Source organism: Odocoileus virginianus, chromosome 4 (genome assembly GCF_023699985.2).
Source record: "Odocoileus virginianus isolate 20LAN1187 ecotype Illinois chromosome 4, Ovbor_1.2, whole genome shotgun sequence".
NCBI classification, from domain to species: Eukaryota; Metazoa; Chordata; class Mammalia; order Artiodactyla; family Cervidae; genus Odocoileus; species Odocoileus virginianus.
In genome coordinates, this window is record NC_069677.1 from 25,812,197 (window position 1) to 25,830,175 (window position 17,979).

General features: G+C 41.6%; 1 protein-coding gene across 5 annotated transcripts in view; it reads left to right on the top strand.

Annotated features, from left to right (window-relative positions):
- The window catches only part of MCF2L2 (MCF.2 cell line derived transforming sequence-like 2), a 269,424-nt gene that overhangs the window by 240,448 nt on the left and 10,997 nt on the right, over positions 1–17,979 (top strand). For all 5 annotated transcript variants that reach the window (XM_070466335.1, XM_020879915.2, XM_070466334.1 and 2 more), the window contains one exon: positions 17,875–17,919. In XM_070466335.1, the coding sequence (XP_070322436.1) occupies positions 17,875–17,919 (45 nt within the window). The remainder of the gene's footprint in view (positions 1–17,874; positions 17,920–17,979) is intronic.

The following is a 17,979-nucleotide window of genomic DNA, read 5'->3' on the forward strand; positions in this document are numbered from 1 at the left end:
AATCAATAAACATTCCAGTCTTTGCCAAGGAATTCTGTGTGGACTTTAATTTTTATTAGTTGGAGGCTAATTACTTTACACCATTACAGTAGTTTTTGTTATACATTGATATGAATTAGCCATGGATTTACATGTATTCCCCATCCCAGTCCCCCCTCCCACCTCCCTCTCCACCCGATCCCTCTGGGTCTTCCCAGTGCACCAGGCCCGAGCACTTGTCTCATGTACCCAACCTGAGCTGGTTATCCGTTTCACCCTAGATAATACACATGTTTCAATGCTGTTCTCCTGAAACATCCCACCCTTGCCTTCTCCCAGAGTCCACAAGTCTGTTCCATACATCTGAGTCTCTTTTTCTGTTTTGCATATAGGGTTATCGTTACCATCTTTCTAAAGTCCATATATATGTGTTAGTATACTGTAATGGTCTTTATCTTTCTGGCTTACTTCGCTCTGTATAATGGGCTCCAGTTTCATCCATCTCATTAGAAGTGATTCAAATGAATTCTTTTTAATGGCTGAGTAGTATTCCATGGTGTATATGTAGAGCACAACTTTAATACTCAGTCAGACAGGTGACAATTTCCTTAGCCTTCACTTATTTTTTGTGCAGAATCTCAAAATCAGCTGAGATGAGAGCATATGATCTTCTAAGATTTTTCCTGAGTGTGTGCACAACCCTTGGCATGTGCACAATGGCCTTCTAGAATCTCTAGAATATTTGGAGTTTTTCAAAACCGCTATGGATTCTGATGTTTTTCCTTTTCCTTTTTGATTATCTTATTTCTGTCCCAGCTGTTATCCAGTGCCTCACACAGCCAAGAAATTAAGTAATCACCTCTAGATATTTTCTCAAAGGGCCCTGGGGAAAAGGCTTTTCACAGTAAGCAAGATCTTAGTCAGTTAATAAAGACAGCCTTGCAAGTAGGATATTCCAAGGAGCCCCCAGACAATCAAATAATGACAGTTTTCTGGGAATGAGACTTTGATGGGGGTCCCCATTCTGCCCCCTCATAGAGCTGCCAGCTTGCTAATTTTCACCATGATTACAGGCTGTTGGTTTTCAAGGCTGCCACTAAGAAAAAGGAGTAGAATGGGACTAGGGTAACTAAAACACCACAAAACTTACTGGTCATACTGAGATTCATCTAATCTTCTTGAACTAAGGCTCTCCTGAAGCCTTTGTTTAATTTCCAGTGTCCTGAAAATATTGTGGCTATTTTTTCAAATTTTTTCCATGCTTTCATTGAGGAGTGAATTTTGGGAGGTTTTTTTTTATGCCTACACCATTTTCACAGATGTTATTCACTGCATTTCCTTTAATCACTAAAAATCATCTTTGAGTAGGCTTTATCCTTCACATGTGTCTTCTCAAGTGATATTGGATAGGAAAATCCAAAACAAGCTTCATCCATTGAGTTCCAATATTTCTTTCAGGTAATGTTGCTAGGGTTAAGGAATGCTAGTTTCATGTGAAAAACCTATCTCCTATCATTTATATTGGCAACAGTTTTTGTTGTTTAATAAGGAAAATTATATACATGTATAAATATAACTTTGTTCTCAAGACTTAGCGGTAATGAAACTATTTTGCACTCTTTCTGTGTCTTCTCTGATGGCGAGCTTGTCAGGAGGATGTGCAGGTGGATGTGCGTCATAAGATGTGGAAAAAAGATAAACTAAAAAGTGTGATTGGAAAACTAGCACATCAGTTTTCGGTCATGACCAAGAGACCTAAGTTCTTGATTTAAATTGTAGGCCTCTACCAGGAAATGTAACAAGATCATGAAGTTAATTTTAATTTATATAAAGATAAGATAGCGGAAAAGATATGATTTAATTTTGCCTTTGAACTATTAATAATATGCTAAATACATGTTATGGTAATAGAATATGAGTGCTCTGGAGGCATAATACAGAAAGATACAACTACCCTAGTAGGAAAAGTTACTTATTTTCCCCAGAAACAATTCTAATTACAATATTGTTCTAGAAGTCCTTACTCTCTAGAGTTTTCACGAAGGGTGGTTTAGGGACAACTTGCACTGGAATTTCTTGAAGAGCTTGGGTCAAATGCAGATTTCTGGGTCCTAGCCTAGAACTGTAAAATTAGGATTGCTAGGATTTATGCTTGGAAATATGCATTGTAGTTTATTAAAGTTTCTGGGAAGAAGCCTTAAACAATTTTTAAAAGAGCTTTATTGAAAAAAAATACAGCTTTACTGAGGCATAATTGACATAATAAATTGCACATATTTAAAGTACACAGTTTGGTAAATTTTGACACATGTCCACACCTGTAAAAGCATCACCACAATCAAAATAATGAACACCTCTTTCATCCCCCAAATTTTCCTCATGTTTCTTTTTATTACCTTTCTCTTGTACCTCTCTTATCCCTTTACAGCTCTCCAAGTGATCACTGATCTTCTATCACAATAGATTATTTTGAATTTTCTAGAATTCCATAAAGAAACATATAGCACATACTTTTTTTGGTCTAGTTTCTCCCACTTAGCATAATTATTTTGAGATACATTCATGTTTCTTTGTGTAGCAATAGGATACTTCTTTTAATTGCTGTGTAGACTTCCATTGTTTGGATGTACCCCAGTTTACATATCCTTTTACCTCTTAATGTGTATTTGGTTTCTTTCCACTTTTAAGGTGCTAATGCTGCTTTGAAGATTTGGGTACAAATCATTTTGCAGACATATGTTTTCATTGCTTTTGGGTAAATACCTAAGAGTGTCATGGTTAGGTCATATGACAGGTGCATGTTTAACTTTTTAAAGAAATTGCTAAGCTCTTTTCTAATATGGTTATGCCATCTTATACTCCCATAGCAGTATATGAAAGTTCCACTTGCTCCATGTCTCATCAACACTTGGTATTGTCAGTCTTTTTTCATTTTAAGCCTTCTAATAGGTGTATAGTAGCGTGTTACTGAGGTTTTAAGTTGCTGTGATTAATGGTTGAGCATCTTTTTGTGTGCTTCCTTGCCATACATATATCTTCTTTGGTGAAGTCTCTGTTCAAATCTTTTGTTCATTGTTTTCTTATTATTTAGTTTTGAGAGTTTAAAAAAAAATATATTCTGGATACAAGTCATTTATTAGATATGTAATTTGCAAATATTTTCCTTCAGTTTGTAGCTTAGTTTTTCATTCTCTTAAGAGGATCTATTTAGGAGAAGAGGAATTTAATTTTTATGAAATACAATATTTTTTAAATTACAGATCATACTGTGGGTGTTATGTGTAATAAATATTTGTTTAAAGATAACAAAGATTCTCTCCTTGTTTTCTCCTAGATATTTTATAGTTTAAGTTTTGCACTTAGGTCTCTGATCCATTCTGAGGGATTTTTACGGTATTTGCTATGAAGTGTCAATCAAAGTTCAGTTTTGTGCACATTAATGATTGTTCTACTACCATTGTTGAAAAGACTCTTCTTCCACCAATTGACTATTCATATATGTGCATCTATTGCTGGATGCCCTATTCTGTTTAATTGATCTAGTTTTCTATCTTGACATCAATACTTTACTATCCTAGATTTCTGTAGCTTTATAATGTCTAAAATCAGATTGTTTGAGTCTTTCAACATTGTTTTTCCTTTTTAAAGTTGTTTTGGCTATTCTATATCTTTTACATTTCTGTACATATTTTAGAATCAGTTGTCAATTTCTACAAGAAACCTTGCTGGGGTTTTGATTGGGATTGTGTAAAATCTATAGATCAATTTGGTGAGAAGTGATATCTTAACAATAGCGAGCTTAATGTACAATCTAAATTTTAACTAGATCACCCAATTCTTCTTTGCCCCACAGAAAAACATGTTTGTTGTAAGTTCTTGGTATTCATTCAGTTAATAACTCAGAAACAAATTTCTTAAGTCTTCCTCAAGCCCTAGCACTCTATGCTCTAGGTTGTGACAGAAATGTAAAGTATAGATAAGAAGCAGAAACAGACACTAGCAAGTAGTTTAGACTGAAAAAACCAATCAAACTGAACTGAAGCCTCAGCCCAGAGGTGTGGTTCTGGCTCCTTTCATCTTCAGACAGGCAAACAGAGGGTCAATTTCACACAACTTTCCAGCAGCAGAACTAAGTCCCCTGAGCTTGGCTCACCAAGAAGTTCTGATGAAATGTCACTTCAAGTGATGCCAACAGCATGGGCTCTAGCAATTCAGAAAGGCCTCTGCACCCTGTGACTGAGTGAGCAGGAGTGGGGCCTTGGGCTGGTCCCTGTGAGGAGATGAGACTCTGGGTGGAACATAGAGGCAGGGACATCAGGCAATAGGGGAGGGAGGTTCCTCAGGGAGGTGGTCAGATCAGAAAGGTCAGGACTTCAACTCCAGAACTTTATACAGTTCTGCACCCTGCTTCATCCCTACAGTGCCACATCCCACTCTCTTAACTAAAGGGAATTACAGAGTCAGAGAGGCTGTGGGCTGGAAAGAGAAGAGTGTGACCCTTGCATGGGACACAGCAGTGCAGGTCAAGGAGGGCAGCAGGCACTGTGCTTTGGGACAGTTTCTGCACATCCTTCCCTTGTGGCCTGACCCCCTGTGACCAGGGGGTCTTGGGACACCAAAGAAGATCAGGCTCATTGGGAAGGGGCTCTGGCCACAGACAGCTTTTGCAGGGCAGCATGGTGCCTGGTATAAGGTCTCTCCCTGTCCTGGCAGGCTCCAGAGCCCAAAGCAGGAAATCCAGGCCACAGGCCCATCCTAGCACCTGGGCAACTTCCACCCATCACATGGGTAATGAAGGTGGACCCAGGAACCTTTGAATATCACCAAGCTGCCTCCAAGGGACCATGTTCAGTGATGACCTGCAGCCAGGCTTGAGAGGTTCCTGGGTAGAGTGGAAGTAAATGAGGTTGAGATAGAGGGAGGTAAACCTCCAGTATCAGACTGAGGAGTTAGGCTTTAACACAAGTGTAGGCGGTGAGGGTGAGGGCCACTGGTGGTTGAGACCTGGTGCTGTTCTCACAGGCTGGAACACCACCCAAATGAAGAATGTAATTCTTATCACTGTCCCAGAAACTCATGCTGTTTCCCTCACCAAGTCAGGTAATTTGGGCTCTGGTGGAAAAAATGGGCACTTAATGTGCACATTGTTTATCCCTTTATTCAATGCTAATGGAGCTCACTGTAGAAACCTGGATGGACCAAGAGTCAAGGCACACAGGGAATGGCAGGATGGCCAGAGAAGTGGGAGGGATGCCAGGCCCAAGTAAGCCAGGATTGCAGAAAGGTTTTCCAAAAGACTACAAAAATACCAAGACCTACACACTTTAATAAATTTTTATAGTATTCTATGTGTCTGCGTGTATATAAAATCAACATGTAAAATCTATTCAAATTGGCTTATGTTTGAGAGTTAAAAAGTGAAAGTGTTAGTAGCTCAGTCACATCCAACTCTGCGACCCCAGGCTCCTCTGTCCATGAAATGCTCCAGGCAAGAATATTGGATTGGGTTGCCATTTCCTACTCCAGGGATCTTCCCAACCCAGGAATGGAACTGGTGTCTCCTGCTTTGCAGGTGAATTCTTTACCAGTTGAGCTACTGGGGAAGCTATGTTTGAGAGTGCTGTTTTTTGTTTTTTTTAATTTCATAACAAGGAAATCTATGGTTTGAAGCAAGCACTAGGTGTGTACTCATTTTTTAAGAGATGTCCAGTGTTGCAGATAGTTTCTATTGATTCTAAATAATTGTGTGTGTTCAGTTGGAAAGTGGACATGGGTTTGGGTGGACTCCGGGAGTTGGTGATGGACAGGGAGGCCTGGCGTGCTGTGGGTCATGGGGTTGCAAAGAGTCGGACACGACTGAGTGACTGAACTGAACTGAACTGAGTCGCACAGTCATGTCTGACTCTGCAACCACAAAACTGCAGCATGCCAGGCTTCCCTGTCCTTCATTCTCTCTCAGAGTTTGCTCAAACTCATATCCATTGAGTCAGTGAAGCCATCCAACCATCTAATCCTCTGCCACCCCCCCCATCTACATAATTGCTATCATTGATTTTGTTCATCACTTAGCTTATTACAAGGGATTTCCAATTAAGTTTTAATTTAATTTAACTTTTCTAATTAAAAAATATTAGCTCCCTGGCCCCACTGCCAGCCTCAGGCATCTTTCCCAATGCTAGGTTGCTGAGTTGCAGTTGAGTCATACCTGCCATTTTGAAACCTACTGTAAATGCTTTTGCCTCTGGCTGTTTTCTGTAACTTTTCTATGACCTCCAATTCTACTCCTATTGTCACCTGGCTACCCTGCCTCCTACTTTGCTGACTAGGCAAGTGTACCCTCTTATGTTAATTCATTCAGCTTCTCTCTTTCTACCCGGAACTCTCCTGATCATCGTCCTTCCTCTCTGCATTCCTCCTTATCTGGAGGAGGATACACTCGTACTTCTTTTAGGGTTCAGTTCTGCCATCTATTCCTGCCCACTTAGAAACTCTCCATCTCTATTTCCTCTCTCTGTTCCAAGGCACTCAGGAGGTACCCAGTAAACACTTGCTGAATAAACCTGTAGCCTGGAATCCAGTTCAGGTACACCCTGTTCAGTAGAGGCTCCCCTAAAATAAAGAGAGATGATAGTGATGGGAAGGGGCCAGGGCTCTGATGGACAGCCAAGTTTCTTTCCCTCCTCTCTGTACTCACTCCCTTAAGGAGTACCCCTATCACAGTATTGAATGTGCTGTGTTATAATTTTATGATGTGTTTAACTTTTTCTCCCCACTAGACCATGAATTTTCTCTAGGGCACAGAGGTTGCCTTATTAGTTTTAGTTTCCCTCAGCCTTCATATTATACAAGAACCTGGCACTCAGGTAGATGCTCAGTAAATGTTTAGTGAATAAATGAAAGAACTGATTGAATAATCACATCAGGCTAGCAAACCGCTCTGTAAGAAGAGCATGAACCTCTCTCATTTCAAGATTTGCAGCCAGTTAGGTGTTAACTATGTAATCTGGCAAGTGGAATCCCTTTAACATTCCTTTGTTAAATGTCATCCAGAGATCTGGGGCAAGTCTTAGACCACAGGTGGAGGAGGAATAGGAAACAGGTCCATAAAGCTTTAGCTGGGGAAAATCTGGTGTGAGCCAATACCACTCCTGCCGTAGAGAATCAGCATAGGGAGCTCACGTGTATTTCTCTAAAGCAAAGGCAATGAAGTGGAATTTGTACCCTGGATTGAAAATATGGAAAGAGCTACCAGTAGCAAGGAAGACTCAGTCCCCAGCACATGTAGGATTCAAGGTAAGATCCAATGGTAGAGTGGAGCATGAAATCAATGGGGGTGATGCCAGCTGCTTAGAAGCTGAGGAAGATAGTACCTGAATCTCAGCCCTTCCTTAATCATGTGAGTAAGAAGAAAGGTATAAAATTAACTTCCTGTTATTCATTTGCATAGATCCAGTTAAACCAGAATGAAAATGAGGGCAAATATTTCACATTGAGAAGTAATTTCCTCATTGGAAGAGCTGTCCTCTTAAGGAAATGGTTGTAGGCTAAGAGCATTGCCAGAATGCCACTGCTTTGGAAGAAGACACTGAATGGGGGCACTGTATTTTTTGCTGTATCCAGGATTTTTGGATTTCACCTCCTCCCAAAGCTTTCCCTGAAAAGGTTAGGAACACTTGATCAGTCAGTTTTCTGGTAGGCAGAATTGGGCATGGGGTCAAAAAGAAACAAATGTGGAGGCATTTTTATATTTTGCATTTTAATGGCATGATAGATTATGTGTTTATGGGTCTTGCTGCTGCTGCTGCCAAGTTGCTTCAGTTGTGTCTGACTCTGTGCGACCCCAGAGACGGCAGCCTACCAGGCTCCTCTGTCCCTGGGATTCTCCAGGCAAGAACACTGGAGTGGTTGTCATTTCTTTCTCCAATGCATGAGAGTAAAAAGTGAAAGTGAAGTCGCGCAGTTGTGTCCAACTCTTCACGACCCCATGGACTGCAGCCCACCAGGCTCCTCCGTCCATGGGATTTTCCAGGCAAGAGTACTGGAGTGGGGTGCCATTGCCTTCTCCTATGGGGCTTAAATGTGCCATTTTTGTTGTCATTTTTTTCCTTGACTATTTAAAGAAAATCTTTCCCAAAATACCTTCTTTATGCTTTTTCTACTGCCTATAATCGAAGTATTAGGAATTTAGTATTTCAGACTTTGATTTTAGATTATCACATGATTAGATCGGTGGGACATGTGGGATGTCTTCAGGCATATACTTTATTTGGAAAAGGCCTCTAAAAGGAATTTTAGTTCAAAATACATTTATTGAGCACCTGTAAATTACAAATACCAGACCACCTGACCTGCCTCTTGAGAAACCTGTATGCAGGTCAGGAAGCAACAGTTAGAACTGGACATGGAACAACACACTGGTTCCAAATAGGAAAAGGTATACGTCAAGGCTATATATTGTCACCCTGCTTATTTAACTTATATGCAGAATACATCATGAGAAACGCTGGGCTGAAGGAAGCACAAGCTGGAATCAAGATTGCCAGGAGAAATATCAATAACCTCAGATATGCAGATGACACCACCCTTTTGGCAGAAAGTGAAGAAGAACTAAAGAGCCTCTTGATGAAGCTGAAAGAGGAGAGTGAAAAAGTTGGCTTAAAGCTCAACATTCAGAAAACTAAGATCATGGCATCCAGTCCCATCACTTCATGGCAAATAGATGGGGAAACAGTGGAAACAGTGGCTGACTTTCTTCTTCTGGACTCCAAAATCACTGGAGATGGTGATTGCAGCCATGAAATTAAAAGACGCTTACTCCTTGGAAGGAAAGTTATGACCAACCTAGACAGCATATTAAAAAGCAGAGACATTACTTTGCCAACAAAAGTCCATCTAGTCAAGGCTGTGGTTTTTCCAGTAGTTATGTATGGATGTGAGAGTTGGACTATAAAGAAAGCTGAGCACAAAAGAATTGATGCATTTGAACTGTGGTGTTGGAGAAGACTCTTCAGAGTCCCTTGGACTGCAAGGAGATCCAACCAGTCCATCCTAAAGGAGATCAGTCCTGGGTGTTCATTGGAAGGACTGATGTTGAAGCTGAAACTCCAATACTTTGGCCACCTGATGCGAAGAGCTGACTCATTTGAAAAGACCCTGATGCTGGGAAAGATTGAGGGCAGGAGGAGAAGGGGATGACAGAGGATGAGATGGTTGGATGGCATCACCAACTTGATGGACATGGGTTTGGGTAGACTCCGGAAGTTGGTGAGGGACAGGGAGGCCTGGCATGCTGGGTTCATGGGGTCACAAAGAGTCGGACACGACTGAGTGACTAAACTGACTGACTGACTGAAATTACAAAAAGCCATTAACAAAACATGTACAGCCCACCCCTACTCCAGAACAAGGCTAACTAGTTTATGTTCTTATTCAGACTTCTAGAGCCTTGGATGCTAATAATCATGAAATGGCAAATTAACAGGAAGATAGCCACATAATTAAGAAATTGAATATTCCATTTTGGTTAACAAATATTAATGGCAATGGCATTTAATTAGGCAGTCCTTCTCAACTAGGGTGTATATGTGTGTTATAAAATTTTATATTTGAAAAATGAAAAATTACATATTTTCTTCTTAGTACAGACCAGAAAAAGTAAGGCTTGAGAAAAATTATGGCTGATGAAAGTTCATAGAATAAAATCCCTAAGTTTTCTTTGTATGATAAGGCCTGTCCCTCCATGTAGCAGAATCTCTAGAAGGTATGAAATTTTTGTTTTTCTTTACTGTGGAGACTTTGTATTAACTTATGGGGAAAAAAAGCATTTTTAAGAAAAGATAAAACCAGATTTTCATCTCCTAAATAATTGGCTTTATCCCCCAATACTATCTCTGATGAAGTCATATCTTGGCTGCCCACTTAACTCGTGACTCCAGTTTATCAAGTACTGTTAGAAAATTGAGTTTATCCATTTTGTCTAGTCATAAAGTATGTTTTCTTCTTGAGGTGTTTCATGTTCAAGAATCTCTTGAAGAAAACAAAAGATCCTTTGCTTGAGGACAGACAAGTCAACATTGAGCAGATATGAGCCTGTTAATAAAGTTATAACTCCTCCTTTATCCAAAGCATAAAGATGCAAATTGTACAGGTGCCTTTCTTTTCTTCCTTCTGTCTCTCTCCAGGTAGTTAAGGTCATCAGACCCAAAGACATGAAGTAAGCAGCTGACATTAAGTTAAGGGTGTTCCAGTCTAGGCTTGGTTGTAGGCTGTGTCCATATATATTTATGCATATATATTTATGTATGTATTTATGCATGTGCATACACATGCATGCACACACCTTAAATGCCAGGAAAGCAGGCAGTTTCAGGAGGCAGAAAGATACAATGTTAATAACTCTTAGGTTGACATGAGCTTTGGTGACTTTTTCACCAGCTAATTTCACAAAAACCTGTTAGCTCTTCAAATGATTGGCTGTTGCAGCAAAAAACTGAGAGTTACACAGTAAACATGTAACATGGTAAAAATTAGTGTAGGACACTAATGTGGTGAGGATGTGGAACAATAGGAACTGTCATTTGTTGCTGATGAGAGTAAAAAATAGTACAAAGAGCTGGGCAGATTTTCACACAGTTAAAATAATCTTACCGTGTGGTCCAGTGATCATACTCCTTGGTACTTACCTAAATATTTACCAAACTATGGTACACCCATACAATTGGATATTATTCAGCAGCAAAAGGAAATGAGCTGTCAAGCCTTAAAATGATATGGAGGAAACAAATGCATATTGCTAAGTGAAAGAAGCCACTCTGAGAAAGTTATATACTGTATGATTCCAACTATATGACCTTCTGGAAAAGAGAAAATGAGAGACAATGAAAAGATCAGCAGTTACCAAGGGTTCAGTGTAGGGGGTAGGAAATGAGTAGTGGAATGCAGGAGATTTTTAGGGTACTGAAACTGTTCTATGATACAATGGTGGCTGCATGGCGTTACACATCTGTCAAAACCCACAAAAGGTACAACACAAAGAGTAAACCCTAATGTAAACTATGGACTTTAGTTAGTAATAGTGTGTCAACACTTGTTTATCGATTTTAATGAACATACTGCACTAACACAAGATGTAAATAGTAAGAGAAACTGTGGGGAGAGAATGGTGAAGGGTCATATGGAAACACTCTGTACTTCCTGTTCAGTTTTTCCATAAGCTTACACGTGCTCTAAAAATAAAACCTACTTTTTTTTTTTTAGTTTAAAAAACCCACACACAGTAGTGTATTAGAGGCTGTTGAGACCTCATCCTGATCCTTTTTGTTAGTCAGTTGCGATCTTCAACTGACCAGAGCCATCCATCCAAGAAATACGTGAGCACTTACAGCCTCTCTCTGGGGCAGCTTTTCTGGCTGATTCAGGGCACAAAAGCTAACCCTTCTACCTCGAGATGGGACACTTGTGGTGCCATCATCACCCAGCATTTCTTAGGTGACCAGGCTGATGCTAGACCTTGGTTGGACCTTCATCTGCACTGGCTTCTTCCTTGCTCTATCTTCTGCCCTCACTGCCTTACACATTTCAGTTGAACGCCCTTTCTCCTCAACAATCTGCTTCTGGGAAACCTGACCTAAGACAGTACCAGGAGAGGTCCTAGAAAGGATGGGACTCTGGTGTTGGGTCACTGCTGGCCAGATGGCAAAGAGGCATCACTGCAGTAGGTAGAGTGTTGGGAGTCCTGGATACTGGCCTGTGTATCTGTTCAATTGCTAAGGCCTTCCCCGGTGGTGAACTGAGATCAGATACAGGCCGACAAGGATGCATCAGCAGGTGCAGTGTCTCTAGCATTTGAGAGGTTTGGGAAAGATATTAACTATCAGGAACGTGGAACCGGGAGGGTACTGCTAAGTACCACTGGTGCATTGAAGAGAGTGAAGACAGTGGCAGACTCAGAGTAACTGCCAATTTAAAGCACAGTGTGAGAATCAGAAGGCCCTCTTTCCAGTGTTCAGCCCCTCATTACCTACAGCAGAGGGCATACTTGAGAGAAGGCTGAATTCTCAGCCTAGGCAAGTCTGCTGCCTGATTATTTGGGGTCCCTAGTGGCAACAGATGAAGCAGGCAAGTTGGGCCCTGATAAGGAAGATGTGCAACTGAAAAACTGGAGAATATCTGGGCACATGCCCTTGTTCCCCTGGACTGGCAGAAGGGTGCCATTCCCCCTTGATGGAGAATCAGCCCTTCTCCTCCCTGCAAGATTATGCAGAAGTCTCAGATAAGGCATAGAGTAAGTCCCCTAATATGAACAGGTTCCATTCTAAGAGTGTTATATCCAATTGGTTCATAAGTCCAACAAAGTCAGCCTAGGTACCAAACTAACACAATCAGCTATATAATACTGTACTGTAATAGGTTATAATACTTTATACACAAATAATACATAAACAAACACAAAAAATAAACCTCAGTACCTTGAAAAGTACAGTACAACAGTTGGCATACAGGGGCTGGCTTTGAGTCAACAAGAGTCACTGTGAAGAAGAATCACTGACTGGAAAAGGGAGAGGAGGTGGGAGATGGTCGAGCTGAAGGATCATCGGCAACAGGAGATTGAAGGCAAACGGCAATTTCACTCATGCCTGACTGATGGCACAGGTTCTGGTTCCTTGCTGGATTAAATTTGATCTACCCTCTTCAAAAAACAATCCAGTGATATCTGGGTAGCAGCTCTTTTTTCTTCATTGTAGATGACACAGTAACACTAGATTGCATTCTGAATGGCTGCTGCAATCTTCGTGTACCATTCTAGGTTTGGATCCTGTGTCTTAAAATCTAACAGTGCCTCCTCAAATAAAGAAAATCCCCTTGCCATTTCCTGCAGTGTGAAACCTTCGGTTCTTCAGTTACTTCTTTCTCTTGTCTCTCTACTCTTACTTTTGTTTCCATCATTATTGCTTGGCACTTCTTAGCAGTACCAGCTACATGACCCCTGCTTTTACACTTGCTTCCAGACATCCTGGGCTTGAAATCAAGGTACTGTCCTACCGTACTCTACACAGTACTGTACAGTGAAGTCCCCAAAGGCACATCTACTTTCAGAGGCTATACACATGCAACAATGTACGCCAGAGACATGAACTAACTTACGTGACTGGACGTGAGAACGCATGTTCACATCTTTGAAAGTTCTCAACTTGAAGGTTCGTATGTAGGGGACTTACAGTGCAAGACAGTGCTTGCCCTCCTCAGGATACATCCCCATCTCCCTTCCCCAACCCCTTCTTGAATGATAACTAGCATCAAATTACATGATCTGACTGGGGAAGAGGCACATAGACATATGGATATGAGCTCAAAATGTGAGGATCTTTGTTCCATGCTTTAACAACCCCAGAGAACATCCACTGCAGAGAAGTTACCAAAGAACCAAGCTGACTGGATGACTTAGCCAGGTGTCAGCCAGCTTCTTCCTTGGCACCCCAGTACCTGCACAATGGGCTCATGAATGGAGAAGTCTTGGCAGTAGAATGGAAGGCTGTGCATGATCCCAGCAGGATGGGCTCTCTATCATCAAGACCAGTCTACTGCTGCCAGTGTTGACTGCCAGCACAGAGACCCACGCTGAGCCCTTGAGGAGAACAGGTGATTTCATCAGGCCCTCTAGGCTGGAGACTACAGTGATTCACCATGAGTGGGGTTGACACCTCTGCCTGTCCTACTCTCTCTGCATCAGTTTGCAACCCTGAGAATAGAACAGTGCTTTGATGAGAGACTCATTCTGGCAAAAGAGGAACAGCCATGGGCATGTGACCACAGGACTGATCCTACCACATGTTCAGATGCTGCTGACCTGATAGAGCCTCTTGAAGGCACCTGTGAGCAGCAGTTTGAACATGAGACTGAAGCGTTGGTGTGCTAACCTCAAGATGCAGTATACACCTTAAACCAACTGCCACTTTATGGCACCAGGACCCCAGGAGGCAGAATATATGGATATGGGAGCCAAGAGGTTGAATGAGTTGTGACCTTATTCATTGTCACACCCAAAGTGACCCACATGGGGAATTCGTCCTCCCATTCCTTCTACTTCAGCCCCAGTGGGTCTGAAGGCCTTAATTCCCAAGGGGGGACATTTCCACCAGTGGACATAGTAAGAGTCCTAGTTAAATCTATGTCTGCTGCCTGCTGCTGAAGTTGTCCTTAGGTTGTGCCCTTAAGTCATTATCTCCCTCCACATCCCTTCTACATTCCTTTCCCTCTCATCTGGCACTTCACTGGTGGCATACATAGTGGGTGTCCCAGACTCTTGTCTGGCTTTTGTCCTTTTACTTGCCCATTTACAGTGACAGTGAGGCAGGGAAGTACTAGGACATGTCCTGGTGGATGACAGGAGCACCAGATGTGTTCCTCTCTGCCTCTGTAAGGTAGCAGGCTGACCGCCTCTTAATGATCAGGATCAAGGACTTCCTGGAGCATGACAACTGTTTCCTTTGTCTGGTGGGCTTTATATTTTATACTTATGGGAAAATTCTCACTAAATCTCTGATTAAATGGGCAAGGCTTCAGCTAAACCCAACTAGACACCTCAGAGGGCAGCTGGTTGCTAAGCTAGGTGATAGTCTCCCAACTGTGAAGTTTCTTTGACCCCAGCTTCTAGCAGCCCTGAAAGTCTAAGGCAGCAGGATCAGGCTGCTCTAGTAACTGTCAGGGATTCTGACAACAAAATTCGTTGTTGTTCAGTCACTCAGTCATGTCCAACTCTTTGCAACTCCATAGACTGCAGCATGCCAGGCTTCCTTGTCCTTCACTGTCTTCTGGAGTTTGCTCAAACTCACGTCCACAACAAAATATGCACTAAAAACAAAGAAACAAAAATAAATGAAAAGTACTGTGAGAGTATGTGAAAACGAAAGCAGTTGAATGCTTCTGAGTGATTCCCTTCCTCTTGGCCAGAATTCAGTTCAGTTCATTCGCTCAGTTGTGTCCGACTGAGACCCCATAGACTGCAGCACAGCAGGCTTCCCTGTCCATCACCAACTCCCAGAGTCCACCCAAACCCATGTCCATTGAGTCAGTGATGCCATCCAACCATCTCATCCTCTGTCGTCCCCTTCTCCTCCTACCTTCAATCTTTCCCAGCATCGGGATCTTTTCAAATGAATCAGTTCTTCGCATCAGGTAGCCAAAGTATTGGAGTTTCAGCTTCGACATCGGTCCTTCCAATGAACACCCAGGACTGATCTCCTTTAGGATGGGCTGCTTGGATCTCCTTGCAGTCCAAGGGACTCTGAAGAGTCTTCTCCAACACCACAGCTCAAAAGCATTAATTCTTCAGCGCTCAGCTTTCTTTATAGTCCAACTCTCACTCCATACATAACTACTGGAAAAACCATAGCTTTGACTCAATGGACCTTTGTTGGCAAAGTAATGTTTCTGCTTTTTAATATGCTGTCTAGGTTTTCATAGCTTTTCTTCCAAGGAGCAAGCGTCTTTTAATTTCATGGCTGCAATCACCATCTCCAGTGATTTTCGAGCCCAAGAAAATAAAGTCTGTCACTGTTTCATTGTTTCCTTATCTATTTGCCATGAAGTGATGGGACCGGATGCCATGATCTTAGTTTTTTTAAATGTTGAGTTTTAACCCAGCTTTTTCACTCTCCTCTTTCACTTTCATCAAGAGACTTTCAGTTCCTCTTCACTTTCTGCCATAAGGTTGGTGTCATTTGCATATCTGATGTTATTGATATTTCTCCCAGCAATCTTGATTCCAGATTGTGCTTCCTCCAGTGTGGCATTTCACATGATGTACTCTGCATATAAATTAAATAAGCAAGGTGACAATATACAACCTTGACATACTCCTTTCCCAATTTGGAACCAGTTCATTGTTCCATGTCCAGTTCTAACTGTTGTTTCTTGACCTGCATACAGATTTCTCAAGATGTAAGTAAGGTGGTCTTGTATTCCCATCTCTTTAAGAATTTTCCACAGTTTGTTGTGATTCACACAGTCAAAGAGTTTGGTGTAGTCAATAAAGCAGAAGTAGATGTTTTTCTGGAATTCTCTTGCTTTTTCTATAATCCAACAGATGTTGACAATTTGATCTCTGGTTCCTCTGCCTTTTCTAAATCCACCTTGAACATCTGGAAGTTCTTGATTCACATACTGTTGAAGCCTTGAGTGGAGAATTTGGAGCATTACTTTGCTAGTGTGTGAGATGAGTGCAATTTTGCGGTAGTTTGAACATTCTTTGGCATTGCCTTTCTTTGGGGTTGGAATGAAAACCTGGCCAGAGACAGGTATGCAAAGGAAATGGACACTTCAGATAGAGATCACATCGTAGGTGTCCAAGTTCATACTCTGGGGCACCAAGCAAAAGATCTTAATCCAACCTAGTACCGGTGCAAGCACCCTGGAGATCTCACCTGTCATGAGCTCTGGAGAGCTATTGGGATGAATTAGGCAGAACATGACCCCACTAGTTGACTCCTAGAAGGCAGAGAAAGAGCACATTATCAACACTGCACACAGTTAGGGGTCCAAGCACTGAGGACTAACAGACTTCAACTCCATCTCTGTATGAATTATTTAACTTATTTGTGCTTACATTGTTCTCATCTATTCTTTTACAAAATGGAAGTGATACTGTATGGTCTTGTTGTGAGAATTAGATGAAGTTCTTAGGCTGGTGCCTAGATTGCTGTTAGCATATTGAATAGCAATTAGTTACCCATGTTTGCTCCTTCAGGGAAGGGAAGGAAAGCTCTGGGGCTTACGTATTGCTTTAAGGTCGCTCTCTACTCCCCAGCCCCCAAATGAAAATGATATACTTTAACTTATATGATAGAGATAGTTATTTTAAAGGAATAGAGGAATAAAGGAAACTCCAGTTTAAAAAAAAAGAAATAGTTTACCTCTTCGGAGTCCATGGTGTAAGAGCCGCCCCTGAACTAGCAGGACCTACAGTTGTCCCTTTATGCCACCTAGTGGACAGCAAGGGGAAAGCCCTAATTTTATCTTCAAATATAGTTTGTGAGAAAAGTGTGTTCTTTATTTTAACTTTTTATTTTGTATTGGGGTGCAATTAATGGGCTTCCCAGGTGGTGCTAGTGGTAAAGAACCTGCCTGCCAATGCAGGAGACATAAGAGACGCGGGTTTGATCCCTGGGTCAGGAAGATCCCCCTGGAGGAGGGCGTAACAACCCACTCCAATATTCTTGCCTGGAGAATCCATCCCATGGACAGAGGAGCCTGGAGGGCTATAGTCCATAGGGTCGCAAAGAGTTGGACATTACTGAACTGACTTAGGAAGCATGCATAGCCAATTAACAATGTTGTGATAGTTCCAGATGAACAGTGAAGGGACTCAGCCATACATATGCATGTATCTGAAGAAGACAGTTTAAACTCACTAATGGGCTCACTTGTTAGTAAATTTCATTTTTTAAGCAAAATAAAAGATCAGGATTTTAAAAACTAGGTGCTAAAACTAAACTCCCTAGATATTTTAGGATTTATGTGGCATGTGCTATAGAGATCATTCACTGAAGGAAAAGAAAATACACCCGTCCTTATCAGCATGAATTTTCATGACCCACCTGTTCTATTCTTCCTGTCCTTCTCCACCAACACTCTTTACGCTCATTCTGTACACGGACTGGGAGTGTCCCAGACTCAGGGTAAACCTTCCCAACATACTGCTGGACCTGGGCTGGTACCAGGGTCATTCTGTTCATTTTCCAAGAATACAACTATCACTTGAAATTTTGCTGTACTCAAACTAAATATTTGTCAAGGGTCTGTGTGTTCGGCTTGGTTTTTCGTGTGTGCGTGTGTGTGTGCCTGTGCTCTGCTTCCTGTTAAAGCCCTTTTTAACCTTTATAATGTTTCCTCTCTCAGAAGTTTATGAAGATGAAGACAATGGCAGACAAATATCCCCAAAATGTGAGTGATAATAGCACACTGGAGTGCCCAGAGCAGTTCTGAGATGTTCTCTTTAGTACT